We start from the raw sequence: 19,097 nt of genomic DNA on the forward strand, positions 1-19,097 counted from the left end.
TGATGAAGTGATGTCTGTCTACCAATGTGAATACTCAGCTGGTAATGATCAGATAGAAGGCTTTGTGACACAGTACCTGAATGTCAGAGCAACCTCTGAAAACTCATAAAACATGATTGTATATAAGCTCTTCTGAATTTTCATGACTACCCAGAACAATACTGATTTGTCAGTATAAATTTAATATAACAGATTTCTGTTTCTCACATTTCTGTGCTTTTATGTAAGTATAGGGTTTTGTTTGTCAAACCCTCATTTTTATCTGATTATCAAATGAATACAAGGACAGAAATCTGTCTTTGCATTTTGGACTATTTCTGTGAGCTAGATACCCATGTGTGGGATAATCCCAAGTCAAAGGGTATGAACATTTTTAAGGTTCTTGATCCTCGTTTCCAAATTAATTTGCAAAAAGATTAAACCAATTTACACTCCCACCAGCAGTGTATGAAAATATATTTAAATGCAAATTCCAAACTGCAGAGAGTCTTTTTCTTAGGTATTTCACTTAAAAAAACAAATTTTTTTTTTTTTTAATGCTAAGCAAAAGCCGACCCAAGATGTTAAAAAAAGAAAGTCTGATATAAAAATGGAGCAGATAGTTAAAACAGCTTGGGCAGAAATAAGCTTTAAAAAGGCCCAAGCAGGCTGATAAAAAATTTTAAGGCATCATAGCAAAACACAATTCTGAAGGGACCATTAACAATTTGGCTTAGATTAGGATAGCGACCGCCAAGAATGTTGGGCGTGGTCCATGTACCAAATTCTGGTTTCGAAAAAGCTGGGTATTTAATTTTTTTAAATACTTCACTTTGTTCTAAAGGCGATGTAAATACCTAAAAGGAGTAGCATTGTGTCTGAATAATCAATCCCGTGGAGATGAAATGAACCCACGCCCTCAGAACTACGGTCAGCGCTTATCTCTCCTACACGGAATGCCTCGCCTCTGTAATCTGAGTCCAGCTTGCAACCACAATGACCGCTTCTACGTCTAATAATGGGGCACAGTGATTTGGGGGGGGGGGTCTCGTGGGAGCGGTGCAGGCAAGGGGAAGCCCAGACTCGGCGTACCAATCCACTGAATTCTACACAAATCCCAAAGGTGCTGGAACCTCAGCCTTCGGCCAAGAACCCCCCACCCACCTTCGCCAGTTATTTGGGAACCAGCCCCGTTTCCGCCTACGAGGCTTCTATTACTTCTCTGTGCCCCCTCTGACTCGCTTCCCAGAGAAAGAGAAAGCTGACGCCCGAGGAGCAGCCAGAAACTCGATTTCGCCCCTCTCTACATCTCCTTTCTCACTTTTGTTCCTCCTTTCCTGCTGCCTCTCCCTTCTCTCTCCTTTTCTTCTCTTCTTTCCCCATCCTTCCTCCACGCCTCCTTTCCCTGCCTCTTCCCCGGACGGATCCGCAGTTCGCCTCCGCTCCTCCAGCTCGGAGCTCCCCTCCCCTCCCTTCTCCTCCCCTCCCCACCGCCCCAGCCCTCGGCTCGCGGCCCCTCCCGCAGCCAATCAGCGCGCGGCCTCCCGCGGCCCCGCCCCCGCCGGCCGTTCCGGGCGGGCCCGGTTGAGCCCAGGCCGCGGGTGCGGAGGGCGGCGCCGCGGGGCGGGGGCCGATGGGGCCTGGCGGACTGGCGGCGCCGGCGCGGGGCTCGCCTGGACGCGGGTGTGCGGGGCAGTGAGCGGGCGAGGCGGGCGCTGCGGCCCTCCCGGGATGGGCCGGCCCTGGCCTGGCGGGGCCGAGCCGGAGGCGAGGGCGGCACGCGGGCCAGGCCTGCCGGGCGGGCGGCCCGGGGGCTGAGGTAGAAGTGGGCGCGGAGGAAGGGGCCGAGCCAAGGCGGTGGGTGGAGCGGCGAGGGGGGCGGAGGCTGGGCCGCGGCGGGCGAGCGGAGCGGCGCGCCTGTCCGGGGCTCGGTGGCGGCGGCGGCGGCGGCTCTTGAGGAGGCTGAGGCGGCGGCGGCGGCGGCGGGCCGGACGAGCGCCCGGAGGTGGCGGACGAGGCGCCGGGGGCCCCCATGGGCGGGTGTGTGGGCGCCCAGCACGACTCCTCGGGCAGCCTCAACGAGAACTCGGAGGGCACCGGAGGTAGGTGAGCGCCAGGGGGCAGCCTCGGCCCCCCATTGTTCCCGGCCAGGCCCGGCCACCTGTCCCGGCCCCTGCGGGCCCGCTGGCCGCGCGGCCGGGGCCCCTGAGCCCCTTTGTCATCCCCTCCTCCACGTCACTCCCCGCGCTCCGCTTCCGGCCGCCCCGCCGGCCGCGGGGTCGCCCCTTGCCCTGCCGGCCCCTGAGGAAAGTCCTTCGCCCGCCGGGGATGTAGCCCTCGGCCTCTCGACCCCACCGCCTCGGCTCGGGAAACTCGCACCAGAAACTGCCTTTCTTGGCCACCTCACCCCCTCTCCAGCCCGTTTAATTATTCAGGAACAGGATGGCGGCGCTGGGGTTGCAGAAAAGCGAATTGATGGGGGGTTGGGGAGGGGAGCTTAATGCATTCCCTCCGACGGGCCCCGCCACATCTCTCCGCACCCTTCCTCGTTCGGCAGAGTTGGCTGGTCTCAGCTTTCCTGAGTTTCAGATGACAGCTGCCCTGGTTGGTTCCAATTTGGCCATTTAAACCTGCAAGTTTCTGGAGCTTGGCTGGGGAAGTCTCGAGTGGCCACACGCATTATTTTAAGGAGGGGTGGGGAAACCGTCCGCCCGAGGAAAACGTGGCTTCTTGCTACGGCTTGCGGGTGTTGGGCCAGTTTGCTGTCGGGGTGGGCTAGTTGAATTCCTATCCGCCTTACGTAAAGGAAAATATGTAGAGTAAAAGTACAAATGCAGGAGTCCGACTTAGCCCAGTGCTTTAAAAGTTTTCGAACACGGAACGCACTTCTAATTTGTTGTAAATAGCAGCTGGCGGAGGAGAGCTTTTTAATTCAATCGGCATTGTGGTATAACAGTGTAACAATACAATTAATTCTACCTTTGCTTAAATGACCTTTGGCTGAGGCCGCTCTATAGCTTGTGTAGAGGGCAGAATGTTGTAGTTAAAGAAGAAACAGCTAGGAATAGCAAAGATGACAGTGCTGGTTCTGTTCCAACCTTCTGTTAGATGTCTCAGAATGTAAGACGTATTTATAAGTTCCTGAACTAAATCGTTTTGGGGGGGGGGGAATGAGAGGGTTTACAACTTTTTCTTTTACTAGCTTTTTGGACCAATTGCTCGCCCTGTCCCTGGAGCTCCATCTGTAAACTGTGCACACTAACATTTAGCTGATAAATTTCCTGAATTACATGATATTTTGCCATGCCACTTGATTAAAATCTGTGGGTTTCTTGTATGATTAAATCCTGGACGAATAGTTTGAGGATTCATTGAAGTGTGTGGTGAAAAAAAATTGTCCATGAAAACACTACTTGTACATTTCAAGTCGTAGCATTGTGTTTTGGTGGCACATTAACAGTGAGATCCCCAGTGAGGACGAAGCAGAAGATTAAAAGCGCATGATTTAAAACAGCCCTGGGTTAAGGTCAAATTGGGGGTCAAAATGATTCTTCCTGCAATTGAAGTGATCATTAGTGGTACCAAAATACACTAGTATGTGCTATAAATAGTGGGTTTTTGTTTGTTTGTTTTAAGATTTTAAATTTGGGATGCCTCAGTGGCTCAGCTGGTGAGGCGTCTGACTCTTGGTTTCATCTAGGGTCATGATCTCCGTTTGTGGGATCAGGCCCTGCATTGGGCCCTGCTCCGACAGCGTGGAGCCTGCTTGGAATTCTTTCTCCCCGCTCCCTTTCTGCCCCTACCCTCTTGCACTTTCTCTCTCTCAAAATAAATAAACTTAAAAAAAATTATTTTATTTTATTTTTTTTTTAAGTAATCTCTGCAACCCATGTGGGGCTCAAATTCACAACCCCGAGATCAAGAGTCACATGCTCTACTGACTGTGCCAGCCAGGCCACCCTGGTAGTGTTTAGTTTCAGTTAAATCTAATTTGTTTTACACTCATTTAAAAATTTTAATAAACATTTTTCTCTTCTTGGTAATGAATTTGAACCAATTTATTGAAAACCTTTTGGTAATGTGACTTAGGACCAGCCAGGCATTATTAGCACGGGCCTTTAAAAGCATGAAGTCTTAGCTGTTGGTAATTTATTACCAGTAGTGTCTAGTTAGATAGCCATAGTATTAGTTTCTTTGAGAACTGAGATCTCTGGACCTTAAGCTGTGCTATAACTTTCTAAAGTAAAATTTAGAAAAAAGGAACACCAACCACAAAACCTCTTACTTTTCTTCTGAAGAGAAAGTATGGGCCTCATGTAATGAGTGGAAGAAGTAGAGGAAGGGGCTGCATGGGATAAAAAGATTGTTTTTGGAATTTAATTATAGAAGACTTTGTTCTTCATTATTGTCACGATAGTTAAGAGTTAATTGCGGTTTAAAGGAATTAGCTCAGGTGAGTGTTTTAGGTTAACACATTAAATAGTTTTTACTTATTATAGTAGGTTTTTGTTGAGAAGGGAAAGAGTATTTTTCCTAAGGGTGTTGGCACAGATCCTTTGCTTTTCAAACATAAATTGATGGTTTGTAGTTTTCACCTGGACATTTGTGTTATGAAAAATTCTTTTATCAACATGAAGTAATTTTTTATGACAGTTTTACATTCACATTGTTTTCAAGTCTCACCATTTTAGATTGGTTTGACCTTTTTTTTTTTTTTTTTTTTTTTTAAAGAGTGTGAATTGGGGAGGGTAGAGGGAGGGAGAGAGAATCCTAAGTGGACTCCACACTGAGCACTCGATCTCACAACCTTCAGATCATAACCTGAGCTGAAATCAAGAGTCAGGCGCTCAACCGACTGAGCCACATAGGTGCCCCTAGATTGGTTTGACTCTTGAATATCAGGTAACCTTAGTAAAAAATGACTGTTTTAAAAATCTTTTTGGCCATTTGAGATACTGTACTTTCTCTTTCCCTCTGGATCTAAGTCTCTTGTGCATGCAAGTAATTGCATATAGGAAAAAAACTTGCTTACTAAGGGATGTACTTTGAAGGAATTTGAGAAATTTTTGCAAAAGACTGTAGAATATGGAAATTGCTTAATCCACATTATAAGATTTGTGTTATATGTTATTTTGGAATCATTTGTAGTATATCTTGCCTAGAATTCAGTTTCTGAGTTTCAGCTAGTTTGACCATTTTTTAAAAGCCTAATTTTCATCAAGACAAGTATAGTATATACATTATACAAGATTATTTAGCAATTCACTTCAGGCTTCCATGTTCCTAGAACATTTTTTAGACAGCATGTTCTGTATAGTTGTCTGCCTTATTATGATGTGACATTGTGATGCTGGGGTTGGAACTCAGGACCTCTAGACAGGCTTTGTGTAGTCCATGGCATTGGCTAGGGAATGAAATCTCATGATTTTTAAAAATAAGTATGTGGGGAAAAAACGGTAAAGTGAAATTAGTTGAAGACAGCCAACTATTATTTTGTTCACCTCTTTAATGAACTTGATGTAGAAAGTGGGTTCTCACTTTCTGGGTGTATCTTTTGTTTTGCATAGTCAGTGATATCCCAAGGGGACTAACCCTCGGTGGTCACAAGTTTCCAGGTTTACAGCAGGATAACTGACTGCTGGCCATTCATTTCTTTATTTCATAATGTCTTGAGAATATCATGGAATTCTTTTGGGTATCCATTTATAGCAGCCTTATAGACACCTACTTGAGTAACAGTGGTTTTTGAACAATAACTACCATTTATCCAGTATTTATTATGTAACAGATGTTGTGCTCAGTGATTTGGTTTTCTCAGTTAGTCTTCAATAACTCTGGAAGGTGGATAATATTTCTATTTTATGGATGGATTGAACCTGAGAGAAATTAAGTTGCTTAACATTGCACTGTTTATAAATTTTTTTTTTCAACGTTTATTTATTTTGGGGACAGAGAGAGACAGAGCATGAACGGGGGAGGGGCAGAGAGAGAGGGAGACACAGAATTGGAAACAGGCTCCAGGCTCTGAGCCATCAGCCCAGAGCCCGACGCGGGGCTCGAACTCACGGACCGCGAGATAGTGACCTGGCTGAAGTCGGACGCGTAACCGACCGCGCCACCCAGGTGCCCCAACATTGCACTGTTTATAAATGGCAGGCAGAACTTGAACTCAGTGCTGTGATAAAAAATGCTAGTTTCTCTTTTTTTCTAGTTTCATTTTAAATTTGTGACAAAATACATATAAAATTTGCCATTTTAACCATTTTTGAGTGTACAATTTAGTGGCATTAATTACATTCATCATCCCCATGTGCAACCATCCCCCCATAGTTTTAGAAACTGTGTATTTCTAAAATTTTTCATCTCTTCAAACAGAAACTCTAGATCATTAACGAGTATTTCTTCTCCCCTCTCCCAACCCGTTAACTTCTAAATCTAAGTTTTTTCTTTGTGAATTTACCAAGTCTAGATATTTCACATAAGTAGACTCATACAGTATTTGTCCTTTTCTTTCTGATATATTTCACTTTGCATAATGTCTTCAGGTTAATCCTGTGGTAGCAAGTATCAGTACCTCATCCTTTTTATGGCTCAATAATACTCCATTGTATGTATATACCACATTTTGTTTATCCATTCTTCTATACAGACATTTGGGCTGTGTCCACTTTTTGGCTATTGTGAATTACGTGGCTATGAACTTTGGTGTACAAAGAGCTGTTTGAGTCCCTGTTTTTGGTTCTTTTGGATATAATATACCTAGGTGTGGAGTTGCTAGGTTAAATGGTTTACTTTTTTGAGGAACTGCCAAACTTTACCACAGTGGCTGCATCATTTTTCATTCCTACCAGCAACATACAAGGGTTTCAGTTTCTCCATATCTTCATCAACACTTGTTATTTCCCATTTTTAAAATTAATAGCCCTTGTAGTGGGTATCTTACTGTGGTTTTGGTTTGCATTTCCCTAATGACTAGTGATGTTGAGCATCTTTTAATTAAAGTGCTTCTTGGACATTTGTTTATCTTCTTTGGAGAAATGTCTGTTTAAGTCCTTTGCCTGTTTTTTAATTGGGTTGTTTTGGGGTTTTTTGTTGTTGTGTTATGGGAGGCCTTTATATATTCTGTATATAAACTCTTATCAGATACATGATTTGAAGATATTTTCTCCCATCTTTTCACTTTTTTTTGTTTTTAAGATTTTATTTTATTTTTTTTATTTAAAAAAAAATTTTTTTTTTTTTCAACGTTTATTTATTTTTGGGACAGAGAGAGACAGAGCATGAACGGGGGAGGGGCAGAGAGAGAGGGAGACACAGAATCAGAAACAGGCTCCAGGCTCTGAGCCATCAGCCCAGAGCCCGACGCGGGGCTCGAACTCACGGACCGTGAGATCGTGACCTGGCTGAAGTCGGACGCTTAACCGACTGCGCCACCCAGGCGCCCCAAGATTTTATTTTTAAGTAATCTCTGTACCCAAGGTGGGGCTTGAACTTACAACCCTGAGGTCAAGAATCCCATGCTCTACCAACTGAGCTAGCCAGATGCCCCATCTTTACTCTTTCTTGGTAGTGTCCTTTGAGGCATAAAAGTTTTTAATTTTAATGAAGTCAAATTTATTTTTTCTTTTGTTGCCTGGGCTTCTGGTTTTTGTTTTAAATGTATATTTAACTAATCCTTCACTGATGGAGAAAGAATAAATCTTTAACCGGTAATTCATAAGTCTAACTTAACTAACATTTGCTTTCTTAACTATGAATAGAAAACTATTTGAAGTTTATTTTCTGTCTTATGTGGTGAAAAGGTTGATTAGTAGTGAAATGGTTTTTAAAAAGTTGACAAAAGTAATCCATAAACCTACTTCGACTTCTTAATCAAGAGATGATTGTTACATTTTCCGTAGAAGCGTTTCACAATCAAAAGGCATTGAAAACCCACAATATGCCCAACATTGGGTTGGTTGCTGTTGTTCCAAAAAAGGAATCATGATCTTATTTCTTGAGTATGTCAGAATCCTTTTTTAGGAAAGCATAATAAAATATGCACACATGAAACAACTGTAAAACACTGGTAAACAGATAAATATACTATAGGATAAACTGTGCAAGTGCTGAGGGAATAAAAGAAAATAGTGATCTGAGCTGCTCAAAGGTGGTCCCGCTACCAGCAGTTTTGCTGTAACCTGGGAGTATGTTAGAAGTGCAAAATCTCAGGCCCGCCCCCAGACCTAGTAAATCAGAATCTTCATTGTAACTAGATTCTCAAATGGTTCCTCTGCATATTGAAGTTTGAGAAGCACTGTACAGGATTGCTTACAGTGGGAAGAGATTAGAGCAAGGAACCCATTAGGAAAAAAATGGCATGAATTGGGACTATATTGGATAAAGGGGTATAGAAAAGAAAGTAAAATACAGACAGTCCCTGACTTATGATGGCTCAATTTAGGATTTTTCAATTTTACAATTTTACAGTGGTGCAATGTGATACATACACATTCAGTAGAAACCATACTTGAGAGTTTGAATTTAGTTTTTTTTCCATGGCTGATGATAGGTGATATGATACTCTCTCGAGATGCTGGGCAGAGGCAGCAACCTGCAGCTCCCAGTCAGCCACGTGGTCAGGATCATGAGGGTAAGCAACGGATACTCTTACCATTTTGTTTCTCGCCTTCAGTATAGTATTCGACAAATTACGTGGTATTAGGCTTTGTGTTAGATGATTTTGCCCAACTGTGGGCTAATGTAAGTGTTCTGAGCACATTTAAGGTAGGCTAGGCTAAACTATGATGTTCTGTAGGTTGTATTAAATGCATTTTCAATTTATGATGATTTCAATTTACGATAGGTTTATTGGAACGTAACCTCGTCCTAAGTCAGGGAAGATCTGTAAACCCATGTTTGTGAATCTGGGTGACCAGGAGTATTGAGGTGGCTTGGCAGGTTTTGGGGAATAAGAAAGAGCTATCTGGGGCAAGTTATAATTTGCCTTTCAGTATGCCAAGGTTTAGTTGACACAAGAATTTTTAAGTTGGGACATCATGTAGGGTGGTGCAGATGTTTAGATATGGAACTCTTATTCAGGATTAGGAATGTGGATTTTGGAGTCTTTGGGGGAGGTTGAATGAAGGTGTAAAAGTAAATGACTGCTATAAGTAAGTGAAAAGAAGAAGAAAGTACTAAGAACTGAGTCATGAAAATTTCACAGAAGATGGACCTGACCATTCTTACAATTTCAGAAAATAATTTATTTTTTTAACTTCTCATTCTAGTGTGGTGTTTGCAGAAATTCTACCTGTAGTGTATTACATCCAGACTCAAGGTAGACTTCTTGGGCATCCAGCCCCAGAATATACCAGTAGGCCTTTTGAGGTTGATACACTTCAGAACAAACACATTTCTCTACAAAACACTGATATTCACCAAAAATATCATTCATATCTCTATCTTATGTATTTTCAATGCCCCATATATTCTACACATCATCTAATTAGTTTGCTGATTGAATTTTCTTATGCTTCTACTCTTAGGACTGGGTCTATAATTAAAAATGAAGTAGAACTGAGCATGAGGAGGGCTGATGATTAGGCTGCCCTTCTCCTTAGTGTGACAGTTGAAGTAAAAATTTTTCCTGTTTTCTGGGCTGGTAGCTCTGTGGCTTTATGAGTAGGATGCATAAAATTTTATGCCAGTTGGAGAAAGACATACTACAAAATAGGAGGCATTTACTGGATATAAAGCAGAGAGTGCTTGACTTTACCAGAATGAGTATAGCTGTGGGGGAAGACCAAAAGGAAAATAGGCAGCAAGAAGGTGTGTGTTGGAAATCCAGGGGAACTCTGGGTAGGAAGGCTGTAGGTATGAGAACAAAATTTAGGTTGGGGACGCTACAGTTGGAAAATACTGAGATGTGGGGAAAGCTGAATCCTCTTTGGAAAGAGATTTAAGCACTCAAGTTTTTATTAAAAATAGACATGGGATATTATATCCCTGGTTAGTCCAATTTTGTTTTCAGTTTTCTAGCAAATAAAAGGTTGACATTTTTTCCCGGTCAAGATTATCTTGGACGTTATGTTGGAATGGCATTTTTAAAGATTCTTGCTATGGATAGTAAATGGCCTGGGTTTTTTTCATCTCTGATTTTATTTAGGAATCAGTTGCTAGGGGGCGCTTGGGTGGCTCAGTTGGTTAAGTGTCCGACTTGGGCTCACGGCATGATCTCAGAGTTTGTGGGTTCGAGCTCCACATCCGGCTCTGTGCTGACAGCTCAGAGCCTAGAGCCTGCTTCGATTCTGTGTCTCCCTCTCTCTGCCTCTCGCCTGCTCACACTCTCTCTCTCTCTCTCTCAAAAATAAACATTTAAAAAAAAATCAGTTGCTAGTGCTATATACTATGGGTAGAATCTTTATGCCATTAGAAATCATAAGAATCTTGATCCTAGTCTGTAACACCTCTCTTTAAAAAAATTTTTTTTAGTGTTTTATTTATTTTTAAGACAGAGACAGAGCATGAGTGGGGATGGGGCAGAGAGAGAGGGAGACACAGAATCTGAAGTAGGCTCCAGGCTCCGAGTTGTCAGCACAGAGCCCGATGCAGGGCTGGAACTCACGAATTGCGAGATCATGATCTGAGCCGAAGTCAGATGCTCAACCAACTGAGCCACCTGGGTGCCCCTGTAACACCTCTCTTATGGAGAAATTTTAATAGATGGATTTTACTTTTTTTTTTTTTTAAGATTTTATTTTTTAAGTAATCTCTACACCCAACATGGGGCTTGAACTCACAACCCTTAGATCAAGAGTTGCATGCTTTTCCAACTGAGCCAGCCAGGAGCCCCTATTTTTTTTGTTTAAACATTTTTGTTTTAGTTTATTATTTATTTTGAGAGAGTGAAAGAGCACAAGCAAATGCAATGGGGGGAGGGGGAGAGAGAGAGAGGGAGAGAGAGTGTGAGTGTCTCAAGCAGTCAACATGCTGTCGTCAGCCCACAACTGTGGGATCATGACCTGAGCCGAAATCAAGAGTTGGACGCTCAACTCACTGAGCCATTCAGGCACCCCTATTTTATAATTTTTTTTTTTCAACGTTTATTTATTTTTGGGACAGAGAGAGACAGAGCATGAACGGGGGAGGGGCAGAGAGAGAGGGAGACACAGAATCGGAAACAGGCTCCAGGCTCTGAGCCATCAGCCCAGAGCCTGACGTGGGGCTCAAACTCCCGGACCGCGAGATCGTGACCTGGCTGAAGTCGGACGCTTAACCGACTGCGCCACCCAGGCGCCCCCAGGCACCCCTATTTTAAAATCTGATTTTCTTACTGCAAATGCAGAGCTTTGGCAGCACCTGCTAGTGGTACTATACTTAGGTGAGTCTTCTAATAGGAATGATTATTGAGTGTTACTCTCTTGTAGTGAGGAACTTTTGCCATTGTGTTTATGAATTAGTTATCTCTCTTGTGGCTTTTGACCAAGACACATTCTTCTCTTGTTGCAAGAAAGCATTAGATTGATTTCGTTAAACAACATAATCATATTAATTGGGCATGATGATCAATTTGCTGATTTAGTGATTCTCTCATTTTTCCTTACTGCAGACCACCTGAATGGTTTATCTTCATTTGGTGGACCATTGCACCTGATTCTTCCCGCCGCCCCTCACCATCCCTACCCAGCTTTCTGCTTCTGCTTATCGGGCATACTAGGCTACCAGCAAGCTCCTCATGATTCACTGGTAGTTCAAGGACCATAGGTTGAGACTTTACTAACGCGTATGTACTTAAAGATGCATGTGTGTTGGCCGAGAACAATCAGCATGTATTCGCCTTGCATCAGCCACTTTTGACTTGCAGTCAGCAACAATCAAGTTTGTTTTTGAATATATTCCATATATTGAGCTGAGAGGTTAAATATTGCTGAGTATGCATTGAGTGTTGTAATGCCGTTTTTTGCGTGTTTGCAGTAAAACTTTTAGGCATTTCCATTATTGCTCTGTTTTCAGAAATGGAATTTCCGTTCAAGTTAGATGTCTAAACAAAAACATCCTAATGTGTGAAAGTCATTTTAAGTGAATTTTACTTGAGTGTGAGTGAGGTCTTGATATATCAAGACTTGACTAAATAATGAAGTAGTGACTTTTGGACTTTTCTCATGAAGTCCTCAAAACCCTTCAGATAATTTTTTGCATGTATTATGATTGGCTCATAGGTATGAGCTAGGGCAGGCCTCTTTGCATCAGTTCAGATCATTTCCGTGCTTGTGGACTATGTGACAAGAGTATCAAAGGGGCAGAATAACAGATAGTCCAGATCACTTGGTTATGCTTCATGATAAACTATCACTTTCAACTCAGGGCAAACATCTTATTTTTTTAAACTGGAACTTTTAAAAATAGCCAGCCTCCATTATTTCTAACTGCCAGTACTTATAGCTAACCATATAAATAAGGCCTGCTGTCTGATATCAAGTAGCCTGTGGTTGAGTAGAGGAATCATACATTTAATTAGGAAAAGTTTTAAAAGCCTCTACAGTGGGGCTCCTGGGTGGCTGAGTCAGTTAAGCATCCAACTTCTGCTCCGGTCATGATCTCACAGCTTGGGAGTTTGAGCCCCACGTGGGGCTCTGTGCTGACGGCTCAGACCTGGAGCCCACTTTGGATTCTGTGTCTCCCTCTCTCTCTGTCCCTCCCCTGCACATTCTCTGTTTCTCTCTCCTTTATTTTTTTTTCCCCCACCCCATCTGCCCTTCCCTCTTTTTTCTTTTTTTTTCTTTCTCTCTCCTTTAAAAATAAACATTAAAAAAAATTTTTTTTAAAGCCTCTACAGCAATGGAAAAAGTATTATGGAAGTTCAGAGAATAGTGGGGAGCAGGGTCAGAAAGCTTCACTGAAGAGGGGATATAAGTAGTTGGTCTTGAAAGACGAGTAGATGGAGACAAAGTAGAAGGCAGAGGAAATTATTTGTATACCAATATGAGAAAACCTGGCATTTTGGCGGACTGGCAAGAAGCTTGTGGAGGGGTAGGTGAAATATGAAGTTATTAAGGTATGTTGTCAGATTTTAGGAAGGCACAGTTGCCACAATTAATAGACCAGTTGCGAGACAATATATAGGTGATGGTATTTAAGTGGATTTTTTGTGTGCTAATTCCCATTTAATGCTGCATTCTGAGGTTATTTGATACAAAATTCTGATGTAGCAAGGTGTTACAATCTTTAGCATATTTTTATTCTTTTGTAATTTTAACCATATTTTCACATATTAAATATCAGAAACGTGTTTCACTTTTTTGCATGCACATGGGGTGCCTGGCTCACCCACTCAGAAGAGCGTGTGGCTCTTGATCTTGAGGTCGTGAGTTCCAGCCCCACGCTGGGTGTAGAGATTATTAATAAATAAATAAACTTAAAAAAAACCACCTTTTTTATATGTACGTGTATGTATATGTTTGTCCCACATCAGTTTTTGTCTCTGGTCCTAGGTTTCTGGCACATGGAAAGAGTTTGCACTAAGATTCTGCAGACCTGCCTGAGTTTTAATCTCTTGAAAAGGCCTGCATTATCTGTGGTGCTTTGGGCTCCGTTTCTCACATTGTTGAAAGAAGAGAATGGATTAAATCATCTTTGTCAAGATTATATCTTAATTCTTTTTTAAAATATTTTTAATGACAGTTTTCAAACATATTGAAAAAATTAATATAATAAACATTTGAATATCCATCACTTAGATTAAACAGTGTGTGTGTGTGTGTGTGTGTGTGTGTGTGTATTTGCTTAACTGAGAGTACAGACATCATGACACTTCAACATGTAAATACCGTTATCACTTCTAAGAAGATTATTCCCTAAGATCAAGTCCATAATCACAGTCCACCAATTGTCCCAAAATGCCTTTTATAGCTATTTTTTTCTTTTTTTTTTCTTTTTTTTTTTTTAACATTTATTTATTTTTGAGACAGAGAGAGACAGAGCATGAACGGGGGAGGGTCAGAGAGAGGGAGACACAGAATCGGAAGCAGGCTCCAGGCTCTGAGCCATCAGCCCAGAGCCCGATGCGGGGCTCGAACTCACGGACCGCAAGATCATGACCTGAACCGAAGTCGGCCGCTTAACCGACTGAGCCACCCAGGTGCCCCTATAGCTATTTTTTTCAAATTAAGATCTATTCAGCATTGAGACATTGCATTTGTTTTTGTATTTAATTTTTTAAAATCTAGAACAGCTTCTCCCCTTTTCTACCCTATGACATTGATTTTTTGAAGAGTATTATAGAACGTATCACATTCTGGGTTTGTCTGATTGTCATTTAGTGTATTTCTCTAGCCTCTGTATTTTCTTTAAACTGAAAATTTGGTAGATCTAATACTAACAGAATGTGATTATTTCCTAGGCTATCCTGGATCCAAAATCCAAACTTTTCCCAGTTCTTTTCTCCTAACTTCCAACACTGGGATAATCTTTGATTACTGAATAAATCTGAACCTTATTTTCATTTTCCCACCCAGAAACAAGCTTAAGATCTGTCAGCCTGCAAGTCTACAGTACCCTATTGTTAACTATAGTCACTATGCTGTACATTATTAGATTCTCAGAGTTTATTCTTTTTATAACTGAAAGTTTGTACCCTTTGTATCTACATTCCTTTCTTTCAGAGTGTGAGTGGGGGAGGGCAGAGAGAGAGGGGGAGACCGAATCCGAAGCAGGCTGCAGGCTCTGAGCTGTCAGCACAGAGCCTGATGCAGGGCTCAAACTCGCAAACTGTGAGATCATGACCTGAGCTGAAGTCAGCCACTTAACCGACTGAGCCACCCAGGCTCTCCTCCTTTCTCTCATTTTTATAAAAAGGTTCTATCATGTTTTTTTTTTAATTTTTTTAATGTTTATTTATATCAGAGAGAGAAAGAGAGCACAAGTGGCAGAGGGGCAGAGAGAGATGGAGACACAGAATGTGAAGCAGGCTCCAGGCTGTCAGCACAGAGCCGGACACGGGGCTCAAACTCACAAGCCGTGAGATCATGACCTAAGCTCAGGTCGGACGCTTAACGGACTAAGCCACCCAGGTGCCCCTATCATGGTTATTTTTCGACATTACTTATCTTCTCGGGATGTAAGCTGCATTGGCCTGGTACAGACTTCATAATACTTGAGGTTTCATAATACCTTAGACTCAGTTAACTGTTGCGTGACATACATTTTTGACTTTATAATGGTGTTAGGGAGAAAGTAAAATTCCACTAATAGAAGACTTATTTAATTCTAGAACAAGAGCTCTTTGTTAACTAGAACCATATAGCGTAATGAAAAGTTCCAGTTCCACCTCTGTCTCTCTATATCTAATATGACCTTAAGTCACTTGACTTCCCCATTGCTTGTTTTTTTCTTATCTATAAAATGAGCATGTTTGTTGGATGAGATCAGTATACTCAAACTTTTTTAACAGTTGAATCTCCTTTTTTTAAGTATACCTTACATTGAATACTAAAGTATCAGCCTCAGCATTTCATTTTCTTTTATTTTGATTGTACACTCACTAAAAAAAATTAGAGTCTCATAAAGTTCTATAGGTTTTTTTTTGAAGTTTGAATCACTATCAACTGTACTCAAAACTTCAACATTATGTCTTCCAGTATTGTGACTTATGTTATATTTTCATTAAGCATTGTTGAGTTTTTGTCATGAGAGAATATGCTGAGCAGGTATATCTAAACTTGCTGTGACATTTAATGGGGCCCAGACCTGCATAGTACCATATTAGTGTGTTCACTGGTACATTGTTACATGAGTGGACATGTGTGTGCCTGTATTAAACAAAAGGCACCGTGCAGACCTCTTGATTTCCCAATCAATGACCCATTTCAAGAAGTTCCCTAAGTTTCATATGTGCATAGAGAAAGTAAGGGAAGCTTTATTCCAGTGTCACCATGATTAGTTTCATGATGAACATGTTTCATGATGGTCTGTATGTTTGAAATTTAACATTTGATGTGTGGGGTCTTGTTATATGATTCTTAAAAAGTAACATATTTTACATATAATTTGAATCATGTTTGTAGAACTCTGAAGCAACTGTTTTGTTTCCTTGAGTTCTTTGGAACCAGTTTTTAAAATTAGTTGATTAGATCCTAGGAAAAATCTTTAACACCTAATTTCAGTCGGTTTTTCTCTATTCTCAGGATAGGCATACTGTTGTGGGCGTTGTAGTAGATATCTGTGGTTTCATAGAATTACTGAAGAAGTACTATATGAATTAAGTATAAAACTTTAAGAGCAAACAAAAGAAAAGTAACACATTAAAAATAGCAAAGATGGGGGGCACCTGGTTGGCTTAGTAGAGCATGCAACTCTTGATCTTGGGGTTGTGCGTTTGATCTTGGGGTCATGAGTTCAAATCCCACGTTGGGCATAGAGCTTACTTAAAAAAGAGATAGTGAAGGGAATCAATGCGGTGGTAACTTGTGCCTATATTACTAATTGCAGTCTGGTTTTAGATCTGGAAGTTTGTTTACTGCCTGCATTTGACTTGCCTTTGCCAGGAATTAAAAGGGTAGTAACAAGCCCACAGGTGGTCTCTTTCTTCTGGAGCAACTTTTGGCTTCATAATGTACTCTGTAAGTGAAGCTGTTTCATTATTTAAGACATGAACTTTACCTCTCAGCCCATTTGAAGCTTGGCACTATTAGGCCTACTCTTCTCTCTGTCTGACACAGCTTCACTTTTCTCCTTTCTCTCTTGGGTGTCAAATATTTCAGCTCTTTGTCTACAATTCAGGCATGCTTGTATTGTGTTTAAACTTTGGAGTTTCAGGGGTGTCTGGGTGGATTAGTCAGTTAAGCGTCTGACTGTTGATTTTGGCTCAGGTCATGATCTCATGGATCCGTAGGATCAAGCCCTGTGTCAGGCTCTGTGCTGGCAGTGCAGAGCCTGCTTGGGATTCTCTCTCTCCCACTCTGCCCCTCCCCCCCCCTTTCAAAATAAGTACATAAACATTAAAAAAAAAAGAAAACTTTGGAAGTTCAGGCAGGAAGTGCTTAATGGAAATGGGGTTGATAAATGAGATCTTGCTTTTGAAAGATTTGACTGTGGCTTATGAAGGAAGAACCAGAATGAGATGATGCTGAGAGGGACCTAGTAGGTGAGGTCTGCTGTCTGTCATATATGTTAGTCAGACTTTGCTTATAAAGAGTGGACTATATTGAGATAAAACAAAGGAATGTCAATGAAAGAAAGATCTTCGCATCTAGTGAGCAAGGCTTGGATTTTCTTTCCTTTTCAAGGCCTTTGACCTTTTCACTTAGTATTTATTTACATAGTAAATATTTGCTATGAGATGCTTTTTTATTAAGTTCTTAAAAATAGCATGGCCCTTCCTCATTTTTTTAATTGCTTTTAGAAATTATTGGTTTACTTGTTTATTTCTTACTTGCCTCACAATATTATAAGCTCTGAAATAATAAATGAATAATTATGACTGTTTTATCACTTGGAGAATGAAAAGTTTACTACTTGGCTTTAGTTATTTAATTTGATTTTTGGATGAAATTATTTTATTACTAGTTCCTTAGTTGTATGAAAGCCCATTGTCTTATAGAGACTCCTCACCATAATTAACTCTGGGATAAATGCTTATTTGCCCAACTGAAGGAGGCAGTGATCTAATTTGCTTGTTAAGGTCTCCCTGCTTATTTTGTGTGTATTTTTGTTATTTTCTCCTGTCATCCTTAGCAAACCTAGTGATGATTTGAATTGCTTTGCATATGAAAAGAGTTAATTATATTTATAGCCCACCCAGCCCAGTAGAATTGTTAGGCTGCCCTTGAGCTGCATTTGTGTTTACATTGAATGCAGCAGAAATCTAGTTTTCACATATAGCCTATAAAGTATTCTATTAACAGGGAATAATAAAGACACTCTTTATTAATTTTCTGAATTTAGGGGTTTTTGTTTATTCATTCGGTGGGTTTTTTTCAGCAGACATTTTAGGGGATGTTAGAGGAGGGCAAAGTCTGAGGACAAGTTGTAGGATGAAACTGATCTTTGAAGTATTTTACTAAACACAAATTTCACTTTGGGGGTCTAACCCACACTCCTCCATGTAAAAAATATAAGGAGCTTTGTGTTTGGGAGGAAATTAGTTACACAAATACAATATTATAACATGTAGCTCTTTAACGCATGCCTTGTGTTATGAGATATTTAGTAATGCAAATATATTTCTCACTTTTCATCCTGTTTTTACATATCAAAATCTCCCTGTTATTTGCACAGCAAACACATTGAGTATACCAATATGACAAACTGAGCGTACATACTATTTCAACAGGGCCTAGCACAGTGGCTTGTAAGTAACATATACATAAGAAATACTTGTTGAATGAGAGCTTGAAGTAATTCAGAGTAATGGCTTTTCGATTGTTTAAGGTTCACAAGTATAATTAATATGTGAGAAGAGCCGTAATTGCAATACATAATCTTTTCCTTTGTTGTAGTTTTTGGTTTAAAAATAAATCTTCACATTTTCTTGATTCTTACAAGGACCCTTTGACTTTAAGGAAAAATGATGTTAATATCGCTGGTTCACAGGGGAGGAAACTGAAGCACAGAGATGTTTCGAATAAGGAATGAAACGAGTATCCCAAACTGTAAGCTCCATTTTCTGTTTTCTAACTCCATATCCTCTCCACAGATGGTGAGGGGTTTGGGTTGACTTTTCTTTCCTTGCTGCAGAAGTGTGTGTGTTTTTCCTTTGTGGCAATAAGCATAGTTGAAGTTAATGGAATGTGTTTCTTAAGGACTCTCATGTTCACTCTTGTATTCAAAATGGAGATGACAGCAGTAAAAAGTGAGGTAGATAGTTGCCTTTGATCTTAGTCAATAAATTATCTTGCTTTTCACAAGATAGAAAATTTGAACTAAGATGTTAGTTATCTAAAACTGGTGAAATGGAAAAAAGTGTTAGTCTTGTTCATCTTTTGTGCCCTTTTACTTGCTTATCTTTTGCACTTTTACCTCTGCCTCCTAACCTAGATTGAATGTTTTCAGCTTAAAACTCAGTTTACTCAAACTTGACCTTGAACTTCGCAGTTGAACTGGGTGGGGGAACAAGTTTCCTTGAGTTTCTTAAAGTATAA

The 19,097-nt window shown here is 40.9% G+C and overlaps 1 protein-coding gene across 2 annotated transcripts in view; it reads left to right on the plus strand.

The window, feature by feature from the left end:
* Window positions 1-1,561: 1,561 nt before the first annotated feature.
* The window catches only part of UBTD2 (ubiquitin domain containing 2), a 65,477-nt gene continuing 47,941 nt past the window's right edge, over window positions 1,562-19,097 (plus strand). Inside the window, exon 1 of one of the 2 annotated variants that reach the window (XM_045501408.1) lies at window positions 1,562-2,081. In XM_045501408.1, the coding sequence (XP_045357364.1) occupies window positions 2,012-2,081 (70 nt within the window). In that variant the 5' untranslated portion in view covers window positions 1,562-2,011. Of the gene's footprint in view, window positions 2,082-18,341; window positions 18,609-19,097 lie in introns of those variants that run through there. The other variant, XM_045501418.1, reaches the window with a different exon arrangement.

The sequence above is a fragment of the Leopardus geoffroyi genome, chromosome A1 (genome assembly GCF_018350155.1).
Source record: "Leopardus geoffroyi isolate Oge1 chromosome A1, O.geoffroyi_Oge1_pat1.0, whole genome shotgun sequence".
In the NCBI taxonomy this organism is placed as follows: Eukaryota; Metazoa; Chordata; class Mammalia; order Carnivora; family Felidae; genus Leopardus; species Leopardus geoffroyi.